Below are 20,162 nucleotides of genomic sequence, written 5' to 3'. Positions count from 1 at the left end.
TGTGATGTAAATCTTGTAGGAAGTACTTAGAAGGTGTTGAGGTTTTGATGTTAGAGATAATACATTGAATGGGTTAATTTTATAAATTGGAGCCTATGCCTTGTGAATTAAATTGTTGAGAAACTTTGGAAGAGGAATACATTATTGATGAGTTTAAATACTAGGCTTGCCCAATCAATTGCTTATTTGGCAATTCCTAGTTTGTAGCTAGATATAATTTCAAGTTTTATACTTATTGTGATTGGTTTGCTTGATATTGTTTAGACTCTAGCTAATCTTCTTTGGAGCTTAGAGAATTAGGCTTTTTGCGGGTTGCAAGGTAAGTAACTTTTTAATGGGATTTTTGAAAAATAACCATGTTGCATAAACGTTGTTTTTGGGTCAAACACATTTTGGGAAATTATTTGTGGAACTATGTTTTTCTAAAAAGTGTTCTGTTATGACCCTATTTTATATTATTATATATGAAAAGTGAATTATATTTGGTATTGCATTTGGGGAAATGCATGAATTGTTGACATGGAAAATATGAGCATTTTTTATTTAATCTTTCATACGAAATTCATTGATTTTTTTATGGTGTATTGGAAAATTTAAAGATGCTTATCTTGTCTTGTTATTTGGGAAACTAATAGAAAATCTTTTTGACAAGAATAAAGTTGAAAACCTTTAAAACTTTGTGAAAGTTAGATTATTTAAAGTTTTTCTGAAATTACCTGAATATAAACTATGTATTTGAAAGTACATGTAACTTGTGAGCTTTATGTTTTTTTAACCTTATGCCATTGTGTGATTTCCTAGTGATCAGTCGATCTGGTTTCTGTAGTCTTTTCGCTTTGGATGACATGTTCTTTCCTGTTGCTTACAGGGGAAAGAGGTTCCTTGATTGTGTGTGGGTGAGATTGCTGCCCATGGGGCCAAAAGGCCACATGCAAAAGAGGTCCTATTTAATGCGTTCCCCATTAGGGGAGAGACAAAACCTTGAGGGTATAGGTGAGGCTGCTACCTATGCGGCCAAGAGACTGCATACCATAGAGGACAATATCATGCCAATTGTGAATGAGTGGATCCCCTAACCAGTCTATATGGTAGTGTGGTATATTTATGATAAATTACGGCATGTTAGATTTTATGCCTTTGGAATTATATTATTAGTGCTCATAGATTATAGTATATAGTTTTATGGCATTATTTTGAGAAACTTTGTGTTTTATCATTTAATCATTCTTGTCATATTATTATAGAAAATGATCTTGCAAGATTCAGTTAGAAATTTTCTAAACTAAAACGTGTTTTGTATACTGTTCATCATCATGAGACTTGCATTTCCTCCACCCCCATTAATTAAGTTACTTACTGGGTTTTAGCTCATCTCACCCTCTAACAGTTTTTTAGATCAATTAGCTATACCTCAAGTATGGAGCTTACTTCATTGGTGATGATTGGAGTGCCATGTTAAATTTGGAGACTTGTACTGTTAATAGTTGGTGACTTGATCTTACTATGTTCAACAAGGTCTTGATTAATTCCATAGAAGGTTAGGCACTTGAGGTTTGTTAGCCTTAGGCATGGTAGGCCTAAACTCGATGTTAAGGTTCCTTATTCTTGCTAAGATTGTGACTTTGTGTAATCCAATTGAAGTTTTGTAATACATTCCTGTATTACATGGAGGCACATTATTTTTAGTTATTATTCGTAAGTGTGTTATAAAGATCTGACTTGTAATGTGGAGATTTTAGTATGATTATATATTCTCATCCTGTGGAAAAAAAAAAAAAAAAAAAAAAAAAAAAAAAAAAAAAAAAAAAAAAAAATCCTCTACAGTCTCTCTACTAATGGTTCTTTTCCCTTGCTTTGGATCTTTTTGGGTTCAGGGTGTGATACAAAATGTGTAAAATTCACCACTTTTTCTATTTTACATAGACTAATTCAATTGCACTTAATGAAGGCTAAAACATGTTGTGGTTGACTGAATGTTGGTTCCTAAAAAGGAAAAAGGAGATACTACTAGCATACCAAAATAGGTGTTCCTGGGAATGTTGGTTTCAAACACTTACACTAAATAACATTATATTAATTATTAATTATAAATCAATAAAAAAGGAGACCTCAGTAACCTTTTATGTGAATTTTTTATCTAGCCGAACCAAAAAGAAAAAAAAAAAAGATTACAAAGAAAGGTGCGAGAAACATGGATTGGTTGAACTAAGCTATAAAAGTTGTCTTTTCACAACTATTCATTTTGTCTTGGTCCACGAAATAAAAGTAGGGATTTATAAGTTGAGAAAGGAATTTCATCAAATAGAGAATGAACTTTTCTTTAGGATGGCATATAAATGATCATCTTAAATGAGTTCCAATTGATAATGAAATGCTAGCTACTTGGTCAATGGGAGACCTAACTAGTTGTCATGCTTAATCATGGAAATTATTTAGTAATCTCTCCTACAATATGTTAAAGGTAGATTAAACTATTAATTTAATAACTTCATCGCTATTAAGTGAGAGAAGTGAGCATGTTACTATATTTTGAGAATACTGAATAGTTACTCAATTGATCACTTGTTTTCTCAATTGTAATACTACACACACACACATATATATATATATAATGAATGCATGAAATAAGATAAATAGATTTTTATAAAAATATAATTGAATAGAAAAGGATAGAATAATATATATATATATATATATTTAATTCTAGTTTCCAAGTCTATTTGAAATTTATAAAATAAAATGAAAAGAAAAAAAAATAGTTTTACTATTAAATCTCTTTATATTTTGTTTCTTTGATGGCACCTACCACTGAATAATAAAATTGGAACAAAAAAAAAAAAATCTCTTTAATTATTGAGGAAAATGATAATTTTCCCTAACTTTTTACCTTTCTCGCTCTCTTGAAATTTGAAAAACTCTCAAATAGTAGAATAATGGTGGGATCCACTACCCCTTTCCCTTCCATACATTTCCCTATCCTAATCTAGATGCTAAAATGTCATGAAAAAGTAAAACCTGTAAACAAAGATACTGAAAATTAAGCTAACTGACCTAGTCTGTATAAGATGCATGTACTTGGGTTATATATATATACACGTACGTTATTTTACCTTCTTACCCCCCCCCCCCCCCCCCCCCCAACAAAAAAAAAAAATCCAAGTTGACATCCCTGAAAGTCAAAAAACTTAAATACATCATTACCCACTCAAAACCTAAGAGGCTAATTGGATGGAAAGATCTTCGAGTGAGCCAAAGAGGACCGTTTCCTCTGTTACCATGGAAACCCTCAAACTTAGATAGCTTCAAGCCTTTCTTCTATGCAGCAATACACGTTTTAGTTTTCAAAGAAAATCTGCCAGTCCCATCTTCACTAAGGTCATTCCTATAAATACTTGGCTAACAACAACCTTTATCTTCATCTCCTTCTTGCTTATAATATTCTTCTTTATCTGTTCTTTCTTTGTTCTTTACTCGTGAGTCTTATTCATTCACTCGTTACAGTATTAGGGTATTTGGGTTGTAGAGTAACTATGGCAACCATCAAATTTTGCTTGGTTATCTTTGTTACTATGTCTATGATGGTGACAATGTCACTAGCGATGCCATCACTCCAAGTGGGTTACTATCAATCAACTTGTCCTTCGGCAGACAACATTGTAAGAAACACTGTGAACAAAGATGTATCAAGCAACCCTGGTCTAGTTGCTGGCCTAATCAGAATGCACTTTCATGACTGTTTTGTCAGGGTATGTTAGCACTTTGCAATCCACTTAATTTGTAATATGTTTACTAGAACCTGTACCTAAATTTGCAGACCCTTCTCCTTTTCTTTTCATTTTTTCCCTGCTAAAACAATAAACCTTATAAGCTGCTTAATTACTAAGTTGTTAGTTAAATCATATTTTTTATGTTATCTGTGCCAGGGTTGTGATGCCTCTGTCTTACTTGATTCAACCCCTGGAAATCCAGCGGAGAGAGATAGTCCAGTCAACAATCCAAGCTTAAGAGGCTTTGAAGTGATATTTGAGGCGAAGGCTGCACTTGAAGGTCAATGCCCACAAACAGTTTCTTGTGTAGACATTATTGCATTTGCTACTCGTGATAGTGCTTACAAAGTTGGAGGCATACGTTACAAAGTTCCATCAGGACGCCGTGATGGTAGGGTGTCACGTGAAAATGAGCCTATTCAAAACCTTCCACTAGCTACCTTCAATACTCAGCAACTCGAAGAAAAATTTGCGCAGAAAGGACTTAATCTTGATGAAATGGTGAGACTTTCTGGGGCACATTCGGTTGGCAGGTCACATTGTTCTTCTTTCTCAAAACGATTATACAATTTCAGTGAAACAAATCCACAAGACATTTCAATGAATCCCATATTTGCTAGAGACTTGAAGACCAAGTGCCCACAAAATGTTGGAAATGGCAACAGCCCAACAGTACCACTTAATGTAGCTACACCATATAGGCTTGATAATTAGTACTACAAAAATTTGAAGAACCACTATGGCTTGTTAAACTTTGATCAATCTCTTTTAAGCAACCCTTCAACGGTTAGAATTGTCAAAAATAATGCAAGGCAAGGTGAAACATGGGCTTATAAGTTTGGAGCAGCTATGGTGAAAATGGGTTACGTTGAGGTGCTTACAGGAAGCCAGGGTTACGTTTGTATTATTTGCTTACAATGTTTCATTCTTCAACATGATTCAAGTGTAAACTCATTTTTTTGTAAGTTTTTGAATAAAATTTGTTGAGAAATTAATGGGATAAACTTGTATTTGTTGGATGTCACAAAATATGCATACCATTTATGCGTGGAACTTAAAAATTAAGTTTATTACTTATTTATAACCTCTTTTTTTTTTGGTTGAAAAAATCATACAAAAATGTTTGCAATAGTGAATATAACGCAAAAAAAATAATAATAAAATAAGATAAATATATTTGGAAGAGCTATTGTCCAATTAGCTTACCCGAACTTAGATATTGATTATTCGTTTAACCAAATTCAATATATAACCCTTTACACCACCCCCCCCCCCCCTCCCACACAGACAATACTATCGAGTTATAGGGCTCTTAATAGTTAGTCCCCCTAAGTTTGGCACTTACATATGAAGCATACAATTTCATTCAACAAAGACCATAAGAGGCAAAAATTAATTGTTCAAACTTCCCATTTTATTGATTCCAACAACTATTGAACAATGAATTATGAGAAATATTGAATTTAATTACATGATACTAATCCATTTTCTTAGAGTTTTACTTTCAAAATGATGTAAATCTCATTTTAAATATGGTTTACTCTGTATTTTTCAATGAAGTTGTTTATGTAATATAATTGCTATGAAAACTAGATAAGTGGCACCATAAGTTAGAAGAAATATTTCACTCCAGTGGGAGGAGTCCTCCCTCCTCTCTTGGAAAGTGTGGGCCCTACCAAGGATACCATATTAGGACCCACACCTCTTTTTTTTTTTTTTTTTTTTTTTTGAGAAAGAACTTATGAAATTCCATTAACATAAATGAGTTACATCCATCTGTAAAAACTGAACAATATAGGATGGAACATCCTCCATCCAAACTTGATAATCTGGTATACATAAAGCATGTTTGGCCAAATTATGAACTACACTATTGCCATTTCTCTTAACATGAGAATACAATATTCTTCTAAATTTTGTTCCATACTCTTTCACATCTTCTACCAGCAGACCCCACGGCAATAAGTTCTGTTCTTGTGCCTTCAACGCTTGAATTAAGTCCAACGCATCACCTTCAAGGACAATATTTTGGAAGCCCAGCTCGTGTGCGAAGGACAAAGCCTTCAATGCAGCCAAGGCTTCCGTATCTTCTGCCTTGAACGGTTGATTTAATTTCTCTGCACAAGAAGCCAAAACAGCACCCTCCGAGTCTCGAATCACTACTCCCACACCAGACAGCCTTGAGGATTCGGCATTTGCTCCATCAAAGTTTATTTTAACAAAACCGTTTGGCGGTGCCGTCCATCTATTTCCCCCCCTGCCGCTACACCCCACTTGTACCTCTGAAACTTGCAAATCAGCTCGGTATTGCACCAGACTAATCCGTGATTGTGCAGCAACCTGATGAAGCGGGCTGGACTGCAACTTTAAACGTGCTCTGTTCCTCTGGTTCCATACACCCCATGCCGTAAAAGCTAGAAGTTCCAGGGATTTATCTTCATCTTCATCTATCATCCATAGCAGCAGCTCCTTGACAGTGACAAAGCCGACCTCATACCGGAATCCCCACACCCACACCTCATGTTGAGGAGTAAAAACTCCTCATATAAGAGTAAATAATTTCTTGTGAGTTAGTAACACATGTTGTGACGAATTACATGTTGGTTCTTAAAATAAGTTTCTTGGACTCATTATATGAATTAGGTTTCAAGCACTTAAAGCGAACAACGTTATTAATTAATTATAAATCGATAGAATTTCTCTGTTTATCAATGTAAGAATTAGGTTGACCTCATTAACCTTTAGTGGGCGTCTTTATTTATTTATGTGCTTTGGTCTCAGATCTTGGCCCTTGATCTGTGCTGAAAGAATTTATAATTAAGTTGCCTAGGAATTTATATTACTTGAGGTGGTTCTAGTGCATTTCTAGAAGATTTGATCTGTGGTGCTCAAGTTGCTTCTTTCAAAAGTAGTAGAATGGGCCATGTTGGAGGCTTTCTGCTTGAATGGCTGGATTCGGGAGTAATTTGTAAATTTGTTGTATTGTTAGAGCCTGATGTCATGTGGTAGAAACCTTGGATTTTATTGGGCTTTGAGGCCCAATACTGTGCCGTCTTGTTTATAATTTCCATTGAGCTTGCACTACCTAGTTATCTGATTATTAATAATAATAAAAAAGGTATTACCCTTTTCAATAGTCCATTAATTCAGTTATCTAATGAGAGACAGAGTAAAAAATTTTGAACATCACTTTTCCTTTGGATTAGTCATTACCCCCTTCTCCCACCAAAAAAAAAATGAATGAATGAATGAATGAATGAAAAAAATCCTTTATTTCATCCGCGAAATTAGAGCTCTTCTTAAATAACACAACAAATTCAAGACATTTACAACCACAAGATATGCATTATGGTGCATTTCCCCAGCTAATAATTCTGAACATGATGTGAACAAATAGCCCACGGATTTTCTTATGATCCATTATACAGTTGTCAAATGGAAAAAAATATTACGATAATTCTTTAATTACTTACCAAAAAATTTCACAAAATATTTCATGCCCACTCTCTCATCCATGTGTTTTAGTATCCCCATATCAAGTGAATGGTTATTCAATGTGACGGAGTGTGTGAATTTTTTATCTATCCGAACTAAAAAAGTTATGAAGAAAGGTGTGAGAAACAGTAAGTGGTTGAACTAAACTACAAGTTATCTTTTCACAGCTAATCATTTTGTTTTAGTCAACGAAATAAAAGTTGGAATTACTAAGCTGAGAAATTCATTTCATAGGATAGAGAATAGACTATTTCCTTAGAATGACGTATAAATGATCATCTTAAATGAGTTTCAATTGATGATGAAATGCTAGCTACTTGATCAATGGGAGACCTAGCTAATTATCATGCTTTTAATCATGGAAATTTTTAGGTAGTCCCTCCTCTAATATGTGAATAGCAAATTTAACTACAAATTTAATTAGTGTTAAATTATCGATTGTCCCAAAATGTTAAATTATTAGGATATATATGGTAAATTTAATTATTTAACTACACAATTCTAACACTCTCTCACGTGTGGGCCAAAATTACCTTTTAATAGATGAGACCCAACACGTGGCATTTTAAATGAGAGGTAGAGTAGAGGAGACGAGGATCGAATTCAGGATTTTATACTCTGATGCCATGTTAAATTAAGAGCTTTCTAAATAAAATGTGAACTTTATTGATGAATCAAGAAAGAATAGAAAGCGTAATTAAGTTACACTAATGCTTTGATATATATACAGTATTAAGTTACTCCACAAATATTAAGTGCTTGTGTGGTGTGGGGGGCAAGGGACATGATTCAAGTCTCTAAAAGGGAGTTTCATACACTTATACACCTAGATTAAGTTAGTGTAGAATTTCTATGTTGTATATATAAAAAAAGCATATCATTGTATTTAAGAATATTGAATAATTACTTGGTTGGTCACTTGTTTTCTCAATATATTTTTCTATTGCATGCAGGAAGTGAGACAAATAAATTTTAATAAAAATAGAATGGAATAGAAATAGATAAATTTTAAAAATATATATATATATATATATATATCTAGTTTCCTAGTCTATTTGAAATCTATTAAATAAAATGAAAAATAAAATAATTTTACTATTAATTCCTTACATTTTATTTATTTCCTTTTTAAATAGGGATGGCATCTATGGATCTCTGATGAATCTCTTTTGAGCAGCCCTTCAACGGTTGGAATTGTCAGGAATAATGCAAGGCAAGGTGAAACATGGGCTTATAAGTTTGCTGCAGCTATGGTGAAGATGGGTTACGTTGATGTGCACACAGGAAGTCAGGATGAGATCAGGAAAAATTGTAGGTTTGTGAACTAGATATTATAAGTTTATTGCTATGAGTCATGTGACAATTGAAATTATTTTGTATTATTTACTATTGATTCAAGTGTAAATTAATTCTTTTGTAAGTGTTTTGAACAAATGTTGTTGAGAAATTAATGGGATAAACTTGAATTTGTTTTATGTTACAAAATCCACATAGCATTCGTGCGTGGAACGTATAAATTATATTCATTGCTTTATTTATAACCTTGTTTTATAATTTTATTATTATCTTTTTGAAAAAAATCATTAAAAAAAATGTCTACAGTAGTGATTGCAAAAAAATAAATAAATAAATTGAAGGAGCTATTGTCTGATTAGTTTACTTGCACTTACAGATTTTGATTTCCATTCAACCAAATTCAATGTATAACTCTCTACCTTTTTTATATAATAAATGAGGGAATCAAACTTATGTTCTCCCTTTTGAGAGAATCAAACAATACTATTTAGTTATAAGGCTCTTGATAGTTGTCCCTTTAACTTTGGCACTTACATGAAGAGTGCTATTTCGACCAAAAGTGGCAAAATTAATTGTTCAAACTTTTCATTTTATTAATTCCACCAACTATTGAGCAATAAATTATCTAAAACATTGAATTTATGTTAAACTAATCCATTTTTTAGAGTTTAATTTACTTTCAAACGATGTAAATCTCATTTTACTATATAATGGTTTAATATGTAATATGGTTTTCAATCAAGTTATTTGGGTAAAATAATTAATTGCTATGAAGACTAGATAAGTGGCACCATGAGTTAGAAGAAAATTTTTACTCTTACAGGAGGAGTCCTACCTCCTCTCACAAAGGTGTTGGTCCTACATAGGTCACACATTGGGACCCACACCTCCTGTTTGAGAAGTGAAGACTCTACAAGAAATTATTCACTCCTACAAAAAGATTGTGGGAGTGAATAATTTCTAATGAGTTAGTGAAGACTAAAACATGTTGGTTCCTGAAAAAGAAAAAGGAGATAGTGTTAGTATATCAAAACCAGTGGTACTTGGGAATTGTGATAGGAATTAGGTTCTAACACTTAACTAAACAACATTTTATCTATACTATTAATAACATGATTCTCTATTCGGGTTTCAATTTTTAGTGTACGAAAATACTCTCACACAAATTCTTAAAAAAACTCTAAAATGCCTTTATTTTTTAATTAAATAATTTCAAATTAAAAAACACAAATTGGTTAAAAGAGTAATTTATTGTTCCCAAATTTTAAGCTTTTTCCTTTATCTTCTTTATTTGACCTAAAACATAGGACACTATCTTTATCTCATTTTTAAACAGTATTCCACATTAACTTACCTCTTTCTTAAATACACACACACACACAGTTATTTGTTTATCACTTTAAACATTATAACACTAAACTAAAAAAACAAATAAATAAAAAAGAAAATTATTGCACGCGTAAAACACGTATGATGAGTCTAATTAATTATAACTCAATAGACTTTCTCTTTTTATCAATGTTGGAATTAGGTATCTAACACTTAACCTTTTGAGAGTTTTATTTATTTATTTTGGGTGGTACTTGGGTCTTAGATTTAAGCCTTTGGCTTGTGCTGAAAGAATTTCAGATGAAGTTGCCCAGGAATTTTAGGCTTGAGGAGGCTCTAATGCATTGCTAGAAGATTTGAGCTGTGGCTCAAGTTGCTTCTTTCAAAAGTGGAAACCTGGAAGCCATTTGATTAATTTAGGACTATGTTACAGGCTTTCTACTTGAAAGGCTGGATTTAGGAGTTATTTGTTAATTTGTTGGGTTGGTTGAAACCTTGGATCTCGTTGGCCTTTGAGGCCCAATACTGTGCATTTTTTTTTTTTTTCAATTGAGGTTGCCTTAGCTAAATAAAACCAGAACAAAAGGGGTCATCAACCCTCTTGAAACTACTATATTTTTCTAATTTAACTAACTAGATTATTATCCTGATAAATATTCCATTAATTTAGTTATTTAGTTTTTTTTTTCTTAATTGATAGCAGATGATAGATGGGGGATAGGAGACTTGAACCTTAATTTTTTTATTTTTTTTTAAAGGGAACAGGCTATGTTAACATTATTTAAAAAAAAAAAAAATGAAGGAAAGAATAAATGAAAGAAACCCTTTATTTCATCAACACAATCAGAGCTCCTCTTAAATAACACAACAAATTTAGGACATTTACGACCACATGATGCATATAGTGCATTTTTCCAACTAATAATTATGAACATGATGTAGGATGTGAACAACTTGCCCATTGATTTTTCTGTGGTCCATTATATGTACAATTGTCAAATGGGAAAAATATTACTCTAAGTTTGTGCTCAAGGAAATTTTCACACCCTCTCTAAACCAGGTTTTTTGGAGGTCTCATATCGAGTGAATGGTTATTCAATGTGAGGGAGTAAGTGACATTTTATGTGGAATTTTTATCTAGCCGAACTAAAATAATTATGAAGAAAAGTGTGAGAAATGTTAAGGGGTTGAATGAAGCCAAAAGTCGTCTTTTCAAAACTATTCATTTTGTCTTAGTCCACCAAATAAAAGTTTGGATTTGTAAGTTGAGAATGGCATTTCACCCATCAAAGAGGACCTTTTCCTTAAGATGACAAATAAATGATCATCTAAAATGAGTTCGAACTGATAATGAAATGCTGGCTACTTGGTCAATTAATGGGAGATCTAGGTAGTTTGTCATGCTTAATCATGGAAATTATTAGGCACTCTGTCCTTTAATATGCCCTATTGTTATTATGTGAAAGGAGAGAGCACATTATTATATTTTGAAAATACAGAATAATTACTCGGTTGATCACTTGTTTTCTCAATTATAATACTATACATGAAATGAGATAAAAAAATATAATGGAATAGAAAAGGATATATATATATATATATTAATTCTAGTTTCCTAGTCTATTTGAAAATCTATAAAATAAAATGAAAAAAAAAAAAATATATATATATATATATATATTAACTATTGAATCTCTTAGATTTTATTTCTTCCCTTTTTAAATAGGGATGGAACCTACAATCGAATAAAATAAATTAGGAACAAAAAAAAATTATTTCTCTTAATTATTAAGGAAAATGATCATTTCCCTAATTTCTTACCTTCCACGCGCTTAAAAAACTATCAAACAGTAGAATAAAAAAATAATGGTGGGATCCACTATCCCTTTCAGTACATCTCTTCCATCCATTTCCTTTGTCCTAATCAAGATGTTAAAATATAATGAAAAACTATATAGAGATGCAGAAAATTGAGCTCATTGACCTAGTTTGCAATAGATGCATGTCTGTGGGGTATATACATACGTACATTATTGTACATTCCTACCCTCCCCATTGCCAAGTTGACATCCCTAACAGTCAAGAACATAAATGCATCACTACCTACTCAATTTCTAATGGGCTAATAGGATGGAAGATCTTGTAAAATAAGCTACTGTACGTTGGAGTGAGCCAAAGAGGATTGTCTCCTCTTTGTTACCATTGAAACCCTCAAACTTAGATAGCTTCAAGTCTTTCTTCTATGTAGCAATACACGTTTTGGTTTACAGAGTAAAACTGCCAGTCCCATCTTCACCTATGAAGCACGGGTGCGTTTCGGGACTCGGGTGCGGGTGCGGGACTCGGCAATTTTTGAAAAAGGTAGGTGCGGGTGCGGCAGGACTCGGCGATTAAAAAATTATTAAAAATATTTTTATAATATATGTTTAATATATTGCTAAGCATACTTTTACTTTTTCACATTATATAAACAAATACCAAATTTAAGAGCAATAGTAGATAACAACTAAAACATGATGTTCATAAATTAAATATAATCCACAAGATTGAAACTAAAACATTCCATGATGTTTGGAAATTATAATACAACTCATAAGTTTGAAACTAAAACAAAATAAAAGGTAATCAACAAGACAATCAAACACAAATATCATCATCCTCAAGATCAATGGCTTCACTTCGAACTTCACTTTCACTAGTAGTAGCACTAGTGTTAACATTCCCAATAACTATAGCCTCCAACTCTGGCTCATCAAGTGTAAGAGTTGCATTCTCAAGAATTCCAGCTCCTCCATGCATGTCGCTCTCATTCCAAGAGTCTCCTGCAATATCCCACATCTTTGTTGCGGTATGTATGTACTCTTCATTGCGCCTTGACAAGAGTCGAAGATTAGAATGCACATATACCAAATCCTCAGCGCGTGCAGGAGCCATTTTGTTTCTTTTTAAGGAATGAATGAATTTGTACGTGCTCCAATTTCTCTCAGCACATGAGGATGAGCAAGGTTGTCCAAGAAGTTTAAGGGCAAGGGTTTGAAGAGTTGGAAATGCGGAGCCATGGTATTGCCACCAAACCAAAGGTAGTAAGGTCCACCTATCGATCAAGGCACTTGGTGAAGGAAACCTCCCTCCTGAAAATTTAGCAAACTCATACTTCACCACCGTTAAGTCATTCTCATCTTCAAAGTATCGCTCCAAACACTTGCTTCTTTCCATAGAAATTTCATGATCCCGATGTGGAGGGATACGTTTTGGATTCTCCGAAATCCATTCAATGGAGTAATACCTAGTTAAAGATTAAAAAACAAATATAGATCAAACGTATGTTTTACTAAAAGGGTGAACTAAGGAAAATAGATAATAAATGTACTTACTTAGGATTTAAGGAATGAGCCAAGCAATGTAGTGGTGTAGAATTTTTAGTCCACCGATCAATGAGTATATCATACACCACACCCCAAAATGAGCTATATTGATCCTCTTCCAAGCCTTCATGCCGATATATCACTGCTTTCACCTTCTCTATCATGGAATCCCACATCTCATACACAAGATGAAGACAAGGCTTATCTGTGTCGGCTATTCGTAGCATATCATAAATGGGTGCCGTGAATTCAAGGATATAATCAATATTATCCCACCAAAGATCACTTAGAATCATATCTTTCACCTTTTGAGCTTTTCCAACGTCATCCTCCCTATAAGAAGCCCATTGGTCACTAATAGCCATGGCTTGAAGGCATCTTTTTATCAACTTCAACCTTTTCAACGTTACAACCACCGAAGCAAATCTAGTATCAGCAACTTGGAGCAATTTTAATGGACAAAATTCATTAAACATTGCCAACCTCATAGAATGGTTCATGATAAAAACACGTATGAAGGATGCATCATCAGCAACACGTGTAATCCAACTACATTCCTCATATGTAACTTCATTCTTTTCAGTGTTTTTTGCTGCACAAATATTCTTCAAATCTAGATTGAGAGTGTGGACAACACAAGGTGTCCAAAATATTTTAGGATACTCACCCTCAATAAGAGCTCCAGCAGCCTTCATCACATTTGCATTATCAGTGATGACTTGGACAACTTTTTCATGTCTAATCTCTTTTATAGCATCTTTCAACACCCTAGCAATGTAATGCTTATCTTTGAACTCACCTGACCCATCAATTGCCTTTATAAACACTGGACCCCCATCTGATACAGCCATAATATTAATAAGAGGCCTCCTTTGTGGATCTGACCATCCATCAGAAACTATACTTACACCATTTTCAAGCCAAGAGTCCTTAATTGGTTTCAAGAGTCTTTAAACATGAGCTCTTTCCTTTTGCAAAAGTGTTGTTCTCAAAGCATTGTATCCAGGAGGAAGATAACCCGGAATGCTATGAGTAGCAGCAAATGCATAGGAACTACGATAATGTGGGTTCCTTGCAAAGTTAAACGGAAGCCCACCGGTGTAAAACATCCTAGCAATTCTACTATCTAAATCATGTCTAGCATTATTCTGAAATGCTTTCTCCAAAGTAGTATTCATAGTCACCTTCCTCCTCTTAGCATCAACCGGATTTGTACTATGACTATTATCACTCCCTTCTTGTCTCCGAAATGGGGAAATAGGTATCCCACGGCCTGGGGGAGGTGGGGGTAAGGGAATATGACTTCTCTGTTCTTACTCTAACTTATTAGCCTCAACTTGATCATGCATTCGCTGCATTTCCAACCTATGGCTCTTTGACACATTACGGCATGCTCTAATACTTTTGCCAGAAATTTGTAATAAATGAGCCTTAACCCTAGAATAGGATCCCATAAAAACTATATCACAATAGTTGCACTTAAAATATGTGTTTCCACCAGATTTCACAGATGCACCAGCTGGTTTTTCTACTTTAGTCACATACTGCCAAAGAGGGGATTCAGCATTTGATACTTCTTGTGAACTTTCTGTGCTATTAACTTCGTCCATTGTAAATTCAATAGATTCAATTTAACCTACAAATTAATGATAAATCAAACCAAGTTCACAGCAACAAAACACAGCAGCCAGGTTCACACTGTGAACTTCACAGCAAAAAAACACAAAACCACAAAACCAAAAAAAACCCTTTAACTCCCCACAAATAACCTACAAATAATAACTATTAACTAAATAAATTAATGATAAATCAAACCAAGTTCACAGTAAAAAAAAACACAGCAACCAGGTTCACAGCAAAAAAAACACAGAACCCTAACTCCCACAAACCACAAATCACAAATCATAGGTTAACAAAACCCTTTAACTCCCACAAGAATTGAAAAAACAAGCAAAAAAACACAGCAAGCAGTCAAGCACATAAATTTTCAGATTCACAAATTTATTTCTAAGCAATTTGAAAGAGAGAAATAGTAAAGAACAAAGAATAAAAATTCAAGAAAAGAGCAGAGAGAGCACACCTAAAGGCTGAAGTAGTGTAGTGTGCACACAGCAATCACTATGGACAGAGCACACAGAGATAAGGGACAAAGCAGTGAAGCACACAGAGATGAGGGACGAAGTAGTGAAGCACACAGAGAAAGAGATGAGGGACGAAGTGAGAGAGGAATTTTGGCTGAAGTGTGAGTGACTTAAGGGGTCTGGGTATTTAGGTTAAGACCCCTTAAGTCAAACGGTGCGTTTGCACCTTTTTTTTTTTTTTTTTTTTTTTTGAATTTCGGCCTGACTCGGCCATTTCGGCCGATATAGGCTGATACGGACCGAGTCGGCCCGATTTCGGCCGCGTCGGCGCCGACTTTGGCCGCGTCAGCCCGCGTCGGCCTGAATCAGGATCCGCCACGTGGCGCGACGCGGCACGACGTGGGACGGACGCGCGGTCTGCGGCGTCCCTCCCACGTCACCGCGTCGGACGCGGGTGCGCCGGCCTGGGAGCCGCGTCCGTGCATCCCAGATCTTCACTAACTTCATTCCAATAAATACTTGGCTAACAACAGCCTTTATCTTCATCTCCATCTTGCTTACAATATTCTTCTTTAGCTGTTCTTTCTCTGCTCTTTACTCTCAGTCTTATTCATTCCCTCATTAGAGTATTGTGGTATTTGGGTTGTAGTGTAACTATGGCAACAATCAAATTTTGCTTGGTTTTCTTTGTTACTATGTCTATGATGGTGTCAATGTCACTAGCGATGCCATCACTCAAAGTGGGTTTCTATCAATCAACTTGTCCATCTACAGAGACCATTGTGAGAAACACTGTGAACAAAGCTGTGTCAAGTAACCCTGGCCTAGCTGTTGGCCTCATCAGAATGCATTTTCATGACTGTTTTGTCAGGGTATGTTAATTAGCTCTTTGAAACACCAATTAACTTGCAATATGTTTAACAGAAACTGTACCTAAATTTGTAGTCCCTTTTGCTTCTGTTTTTTTCTCTGAATATACCTTATAAGCTACTTAATTACTAAGATGTGGAGTTTAATATTGTACATGTTATCTATGCCAGGGTTGTGATGCTTCTGTCCTACTTGATTCAACCCCTGGAAATCAAGCCGAGAAGGACAATCAAGCCAACTATCCAAGCTTAAGAGGCTTTGAAGTGATATTTGAAGCAAAGGCTGAACTTGAAGCTCAATGCCCACAAAAAGTCCCATGTGCAGACATTGTTGCATTTGCTGCTCATGACAATGCTTACAAAGTTGGAGGCATAAGTTATATGGTGCCATCAGGACGCCGTGATGGCAGGGTATCACATAAGGATGAGCCCGATCAAAATCTTCCACCACCTACCCTCAATGCTCAGCAACTAGAAGAAAGATTTGCATGAAAAGGACTTAGTCTTGATGAAATGGTGACACTTTCTGGGGCACATTCCATTGGAAGGTCAAATTGTTCTTCTTTCTCAAAGCGATTATACCATTTCAGTGAAACAAATCTACAAGACCCTTCAATGGATCCCATATTTGCTAGAGACTTAAAGACCCAGTGTCCAAAAAATGCTAATAATGGCAATGGTCCAACAGTACCTCTTGATGTACTTACACCATATAGGCTTGATAATAAGTACTATAAAAATTTGAAGAACCACCATGGCTTATTGACCTCTGATCAATCTCTTTTAAGCAGCACTTCAACAGTTGAAATGGTTAGAAATAATGCAAGGCACGGTCAAGCATGGGCTTGTAAGTTTGGGGCAGCTATGGTAAAAATGGGTTACATTGATGTGCTTGCAGGAAGTCAAGGTGAGATAAGGAAAAATTTTAGGTTTGTGAACTAAATATATATTATAGGTTTATTTATGTGACTATTGAAACTTTTTTGTATGATTTGCTTATGTATTTGTTTCATTTTTCTATGTTGATTCAAGTGTAAATTCGTTCTTTTGAAAGTTTGTGAGTGAATTTTGTTGAGACATTAATGGGATAAATTGGTATTTGTTGGATGTTACAAAATGTGCGAAGCATTCATTTGTGGATCTTGAGGTTTATGTTCATAGCTTTTTTTAAGACCTTTTTTTTTTTAATGATACCAAAATATGTGAAGTGATTGTAACACAAACAAACATAATTACTTGAAAGTGCTATTAACCAATTCGCTGACCCTAATTTAGATTTTGATTTTTTATTCAATATATTTTAATACATAAAATTCACAGTTGACTATCAACTTTTGTTATTATTATTATTATTATTATTATTATAACTGGAGATATATACCATTTTATTATTATTAATTCTTATAATAATAAATGGTTATTTAAAACCTAAGTTCTCTGTATCGAGAGAAGTAGACAATACTATTGAGTTATAAGGCACTTAGGGCTTGTTTGGTTAAAAAAAATGGTCACTCATCACTTATCATTCAATTTTTGTCACTCATCACTTAAAATACCCCAACTCTCTACACCCCACCCGTTAGGCACCATCACTCATTTGTCATCACTCAATATTTTTCAACTATTTATGGGCCTCATACCTATAATTTGGTGCAGCTTTTACTTTTTTTTTTTTTTTCCCCTTCAACCCCCAATACCCAAACTCACCGAACCCAGTAAAAAAAAAAAAAAAAAAAAAAAAAAAAAAAAAAAAATCACCAAACCCAGTGAGAAAAAAAAAAAAAAAGAGTCAATGGAAGAATGATGTATAAATGATCATCTTAAATGAGTTCCAATTGATGATGAAATTCTAGCTACTTGGTCAATGGAAGACCTAGCTAATTATCATGCTTAATCATGGAAATTTTTAGGTATTCCCTCCTCTAATATGTGAATGGCAAATTGAACTACAAATTTAATTAGTGTTAAATTACCGATTGTTCCAAAATATTAAATTATCAAGATATATATGGTAAATTTAACTATTTACCCATACAATTCTAACACTCTTTCTCACATGTGGGCCAAAACTACCTTTTAATAGATGAGACCCAACACGTAGAATTTTAAATGGGAGGTAGAGTAGATAAAATAAGGATTAAACTTAGGATTTTATACTCTAATACCAATATTAAATTAAGAGCATTCTAAATAAAATGTGAACTTTATTGATGAATCAAGAAAGAATAGAAAGCTTAATTAAGTTACACTAATGTTTTGATATATATATATATATATATATATTTATAGAGTATTAAGTCACTCCACAAGTATTAAGTGCTTGTGGGGTGTTGGAGGTAAGGGTTAGGATTCAAGTCTTCAGAAGGGAGCTTCTCATACATATACATTTAGATTAAGTTAGTGTAGAATTTCTATGTTGTATTAAAAAAAAAAAAAAAAGCATATCACTGTGTTTTAAGAATATTGAATAACTAGTCGTTTAACCTGTGCGATGCACGGGTTAAATTACTGAATGAGTTTGGAAGGGAAAAAAAAAAACATTATATTTGAGTTTAAATAGTTACTATTAAGACTTAAAAAAGAAAAATAGTTAGCAACGTAGCATAGATGCATGGAATGCTTGTGAGGAGATGGGTCGATGGCTATATATATCCACAACAAGCATTGGAATCATTTAAAAAAAAAATGTAATCATAAATAGGTAATAAATAACATTATATAACTAAAAGAAAATAATAAAAGGACATAAGAAAATGACTTAATATTTTAAATATATATATATATATATATATTCATAGTTAATTGGAAATTTTTTTATAGAAAGTAATTAATTGATATCAAGAACATAATAAATTTAGGCCTAAAAAACTAATTGCATAAATAAAATTTTAAATTATCATTTAAAAAAAATATTTTGTGATTAATATTGAATCAGCAATGTACAAAAATCTATACAATATACACGTCTAAGTATTACTTTAGTCTTTGTAGTATATTATATGCCCATACCAATTTAAAAGGAAACTGTGTAGATCTAACTGTTAGAGTCACATAACACAAATATTCTAATAACACTATTGGGAGATAGTTGGAAACCAAAGCCCAAGTGAAAGATGAAATAAATAAATGAAACAAATTTATTATTATTATTTTTTGTATAAAATAATAAAAGTAAGGATGGAATGGTATTTTATGTGTACCTTCCAAGAAGTTGCCTTTCTGCTTAAAAGTTGCTGAAGAAGCAAAACTCAACTCCCTCACGTGACTATCATCTCCTCTTCTACAACGCCACTTTTTCTTTATCTTTTTAATTCTTTCCCTTTCTTAATTCTCTTCATTCTTATCTTTTCTGTGACATTCTCTCGTCTCCTTATTTTTTTTAAACCTCTTTTTCTCTCATAGTGCTTCTGTAACTCTCTCCTATGTTTTCAATTTTTCATTTTATTTATGTTTCTTTTCCCCCACAATAAGATCATCCACTGCTTTCATTCTCATCTTCTTCTTCCTCTTCTTCTATCAATTGCTGTAAAAATTGAAAAATAGGAAACTGTTGGGTTTGGTGGAGTTTGGACCGGTAAAGTTGAGAAGTAGAGAGACGCATCAGATCATGAAATTAAGATTTTATTATTTTGGCATTTCTATTTTTTTTCTTCTATGTTTTTTGTGTCTTTGTTTTACAATTGTATGGTGCTTGTATCCAGTGAAACAATATAGTTTTTTAAAGAGAAGTCAACTTCTGTTAGTGTTAGACAATTTTGAGGTTAATAAATATAAATAATGTGGTGTACCATCATCATTGCCGACGGTAATTGTTCCATTTTCTTCAACAATGATTCAAGAGTACTCCTTGAAAAACAACATAATCAGTTGCCAAAATATAAAAGAAATAGTAGAAAAACAAAGGTAGATCAGAATGAAGTGATAAATAAGGACGAAAATGCACCTCCAGTTTACTTAGTG

At 33.5% G+C, this 20,162-nt stretch overlaps 1 protein-coding gene and 2 pseudogenes across 1 annotated transcript; 2 read left to right on the top strand and 1 right to left on the bottom strand.

Annotated features, from left to right (window-relative positions):
- Positions 1–1,568: 1,568 nt before the first annotated feature.
- Positions 1,569–8,590, top strand: LOC126716677 (peroxidase 5-like; annotated as a pseudogene).
- Positions 8,591–12,524: 3,934 nt separating this feature from the next.
- On the bottom strand, positions 12,525–14,103 carry LOC126716525 (uncharacterized). Its single transcript, XM_050417340.1, has 2 exons — positions 13,262–14,103; positions 12,525–13,173 (listed from the first exon to the last, which is right to left on the bottom strand). The coding sequence occupies exons 1-2, from the start codon at positions 14,101–14,103 to the stop codon at positions 12,525–12,527; spliced, it is 1,491 nt and encodes a 496-aa protein (XP_050273297.1).
- Positions 14,104–15,904: 1,801 nt separating this feature from the next.
- Positions 15,905–17,144, top strand: LOC126716667 (peroxidase 5-like; annotated as a pseudogene).
- The last annotated feature ends 3,018 nt before the right edge of the window (positions 17,145–20,162 follow it).

The sequence above is a fragment of the Quercus robur genome, chromosome 3 (genome assembly GCF_932294415.1).
Source record: "Quercus robur chromosome 3, dhQueRobu3.1, whole genome shotgun sequence".
Classification (NCBI taxonomy): domain Eukaryota; kingdom Viridiplantae; phylum Streptophyta; class Magnoliopsida; order Fagales; family Fagaceae; genus Quercus; species Quercus robur.
The sequence above is the reverse complement of the archived record's forward strand: the minus strand, read 5'-3'. Positions and strand labels throughout refer to the sequence as shown.

Bases quoted from the DNA above. Each gene is read 5' to 3' on its own strand.
- LOC126716525 (XM_050417340.1), bottom strand. From the start codon at position 14,103: ATGGCTGTATCAGATGGGGGTCCAGTGTTTATAAAGGCAATTGATGGG. The intron at 13,174-13,261 runs GTAAGTACATTT...ATCTTTAACTAG, and splicing joins GCTCATTCCTTAAATCCTAA to GTATTACTCCATTGAATGGA.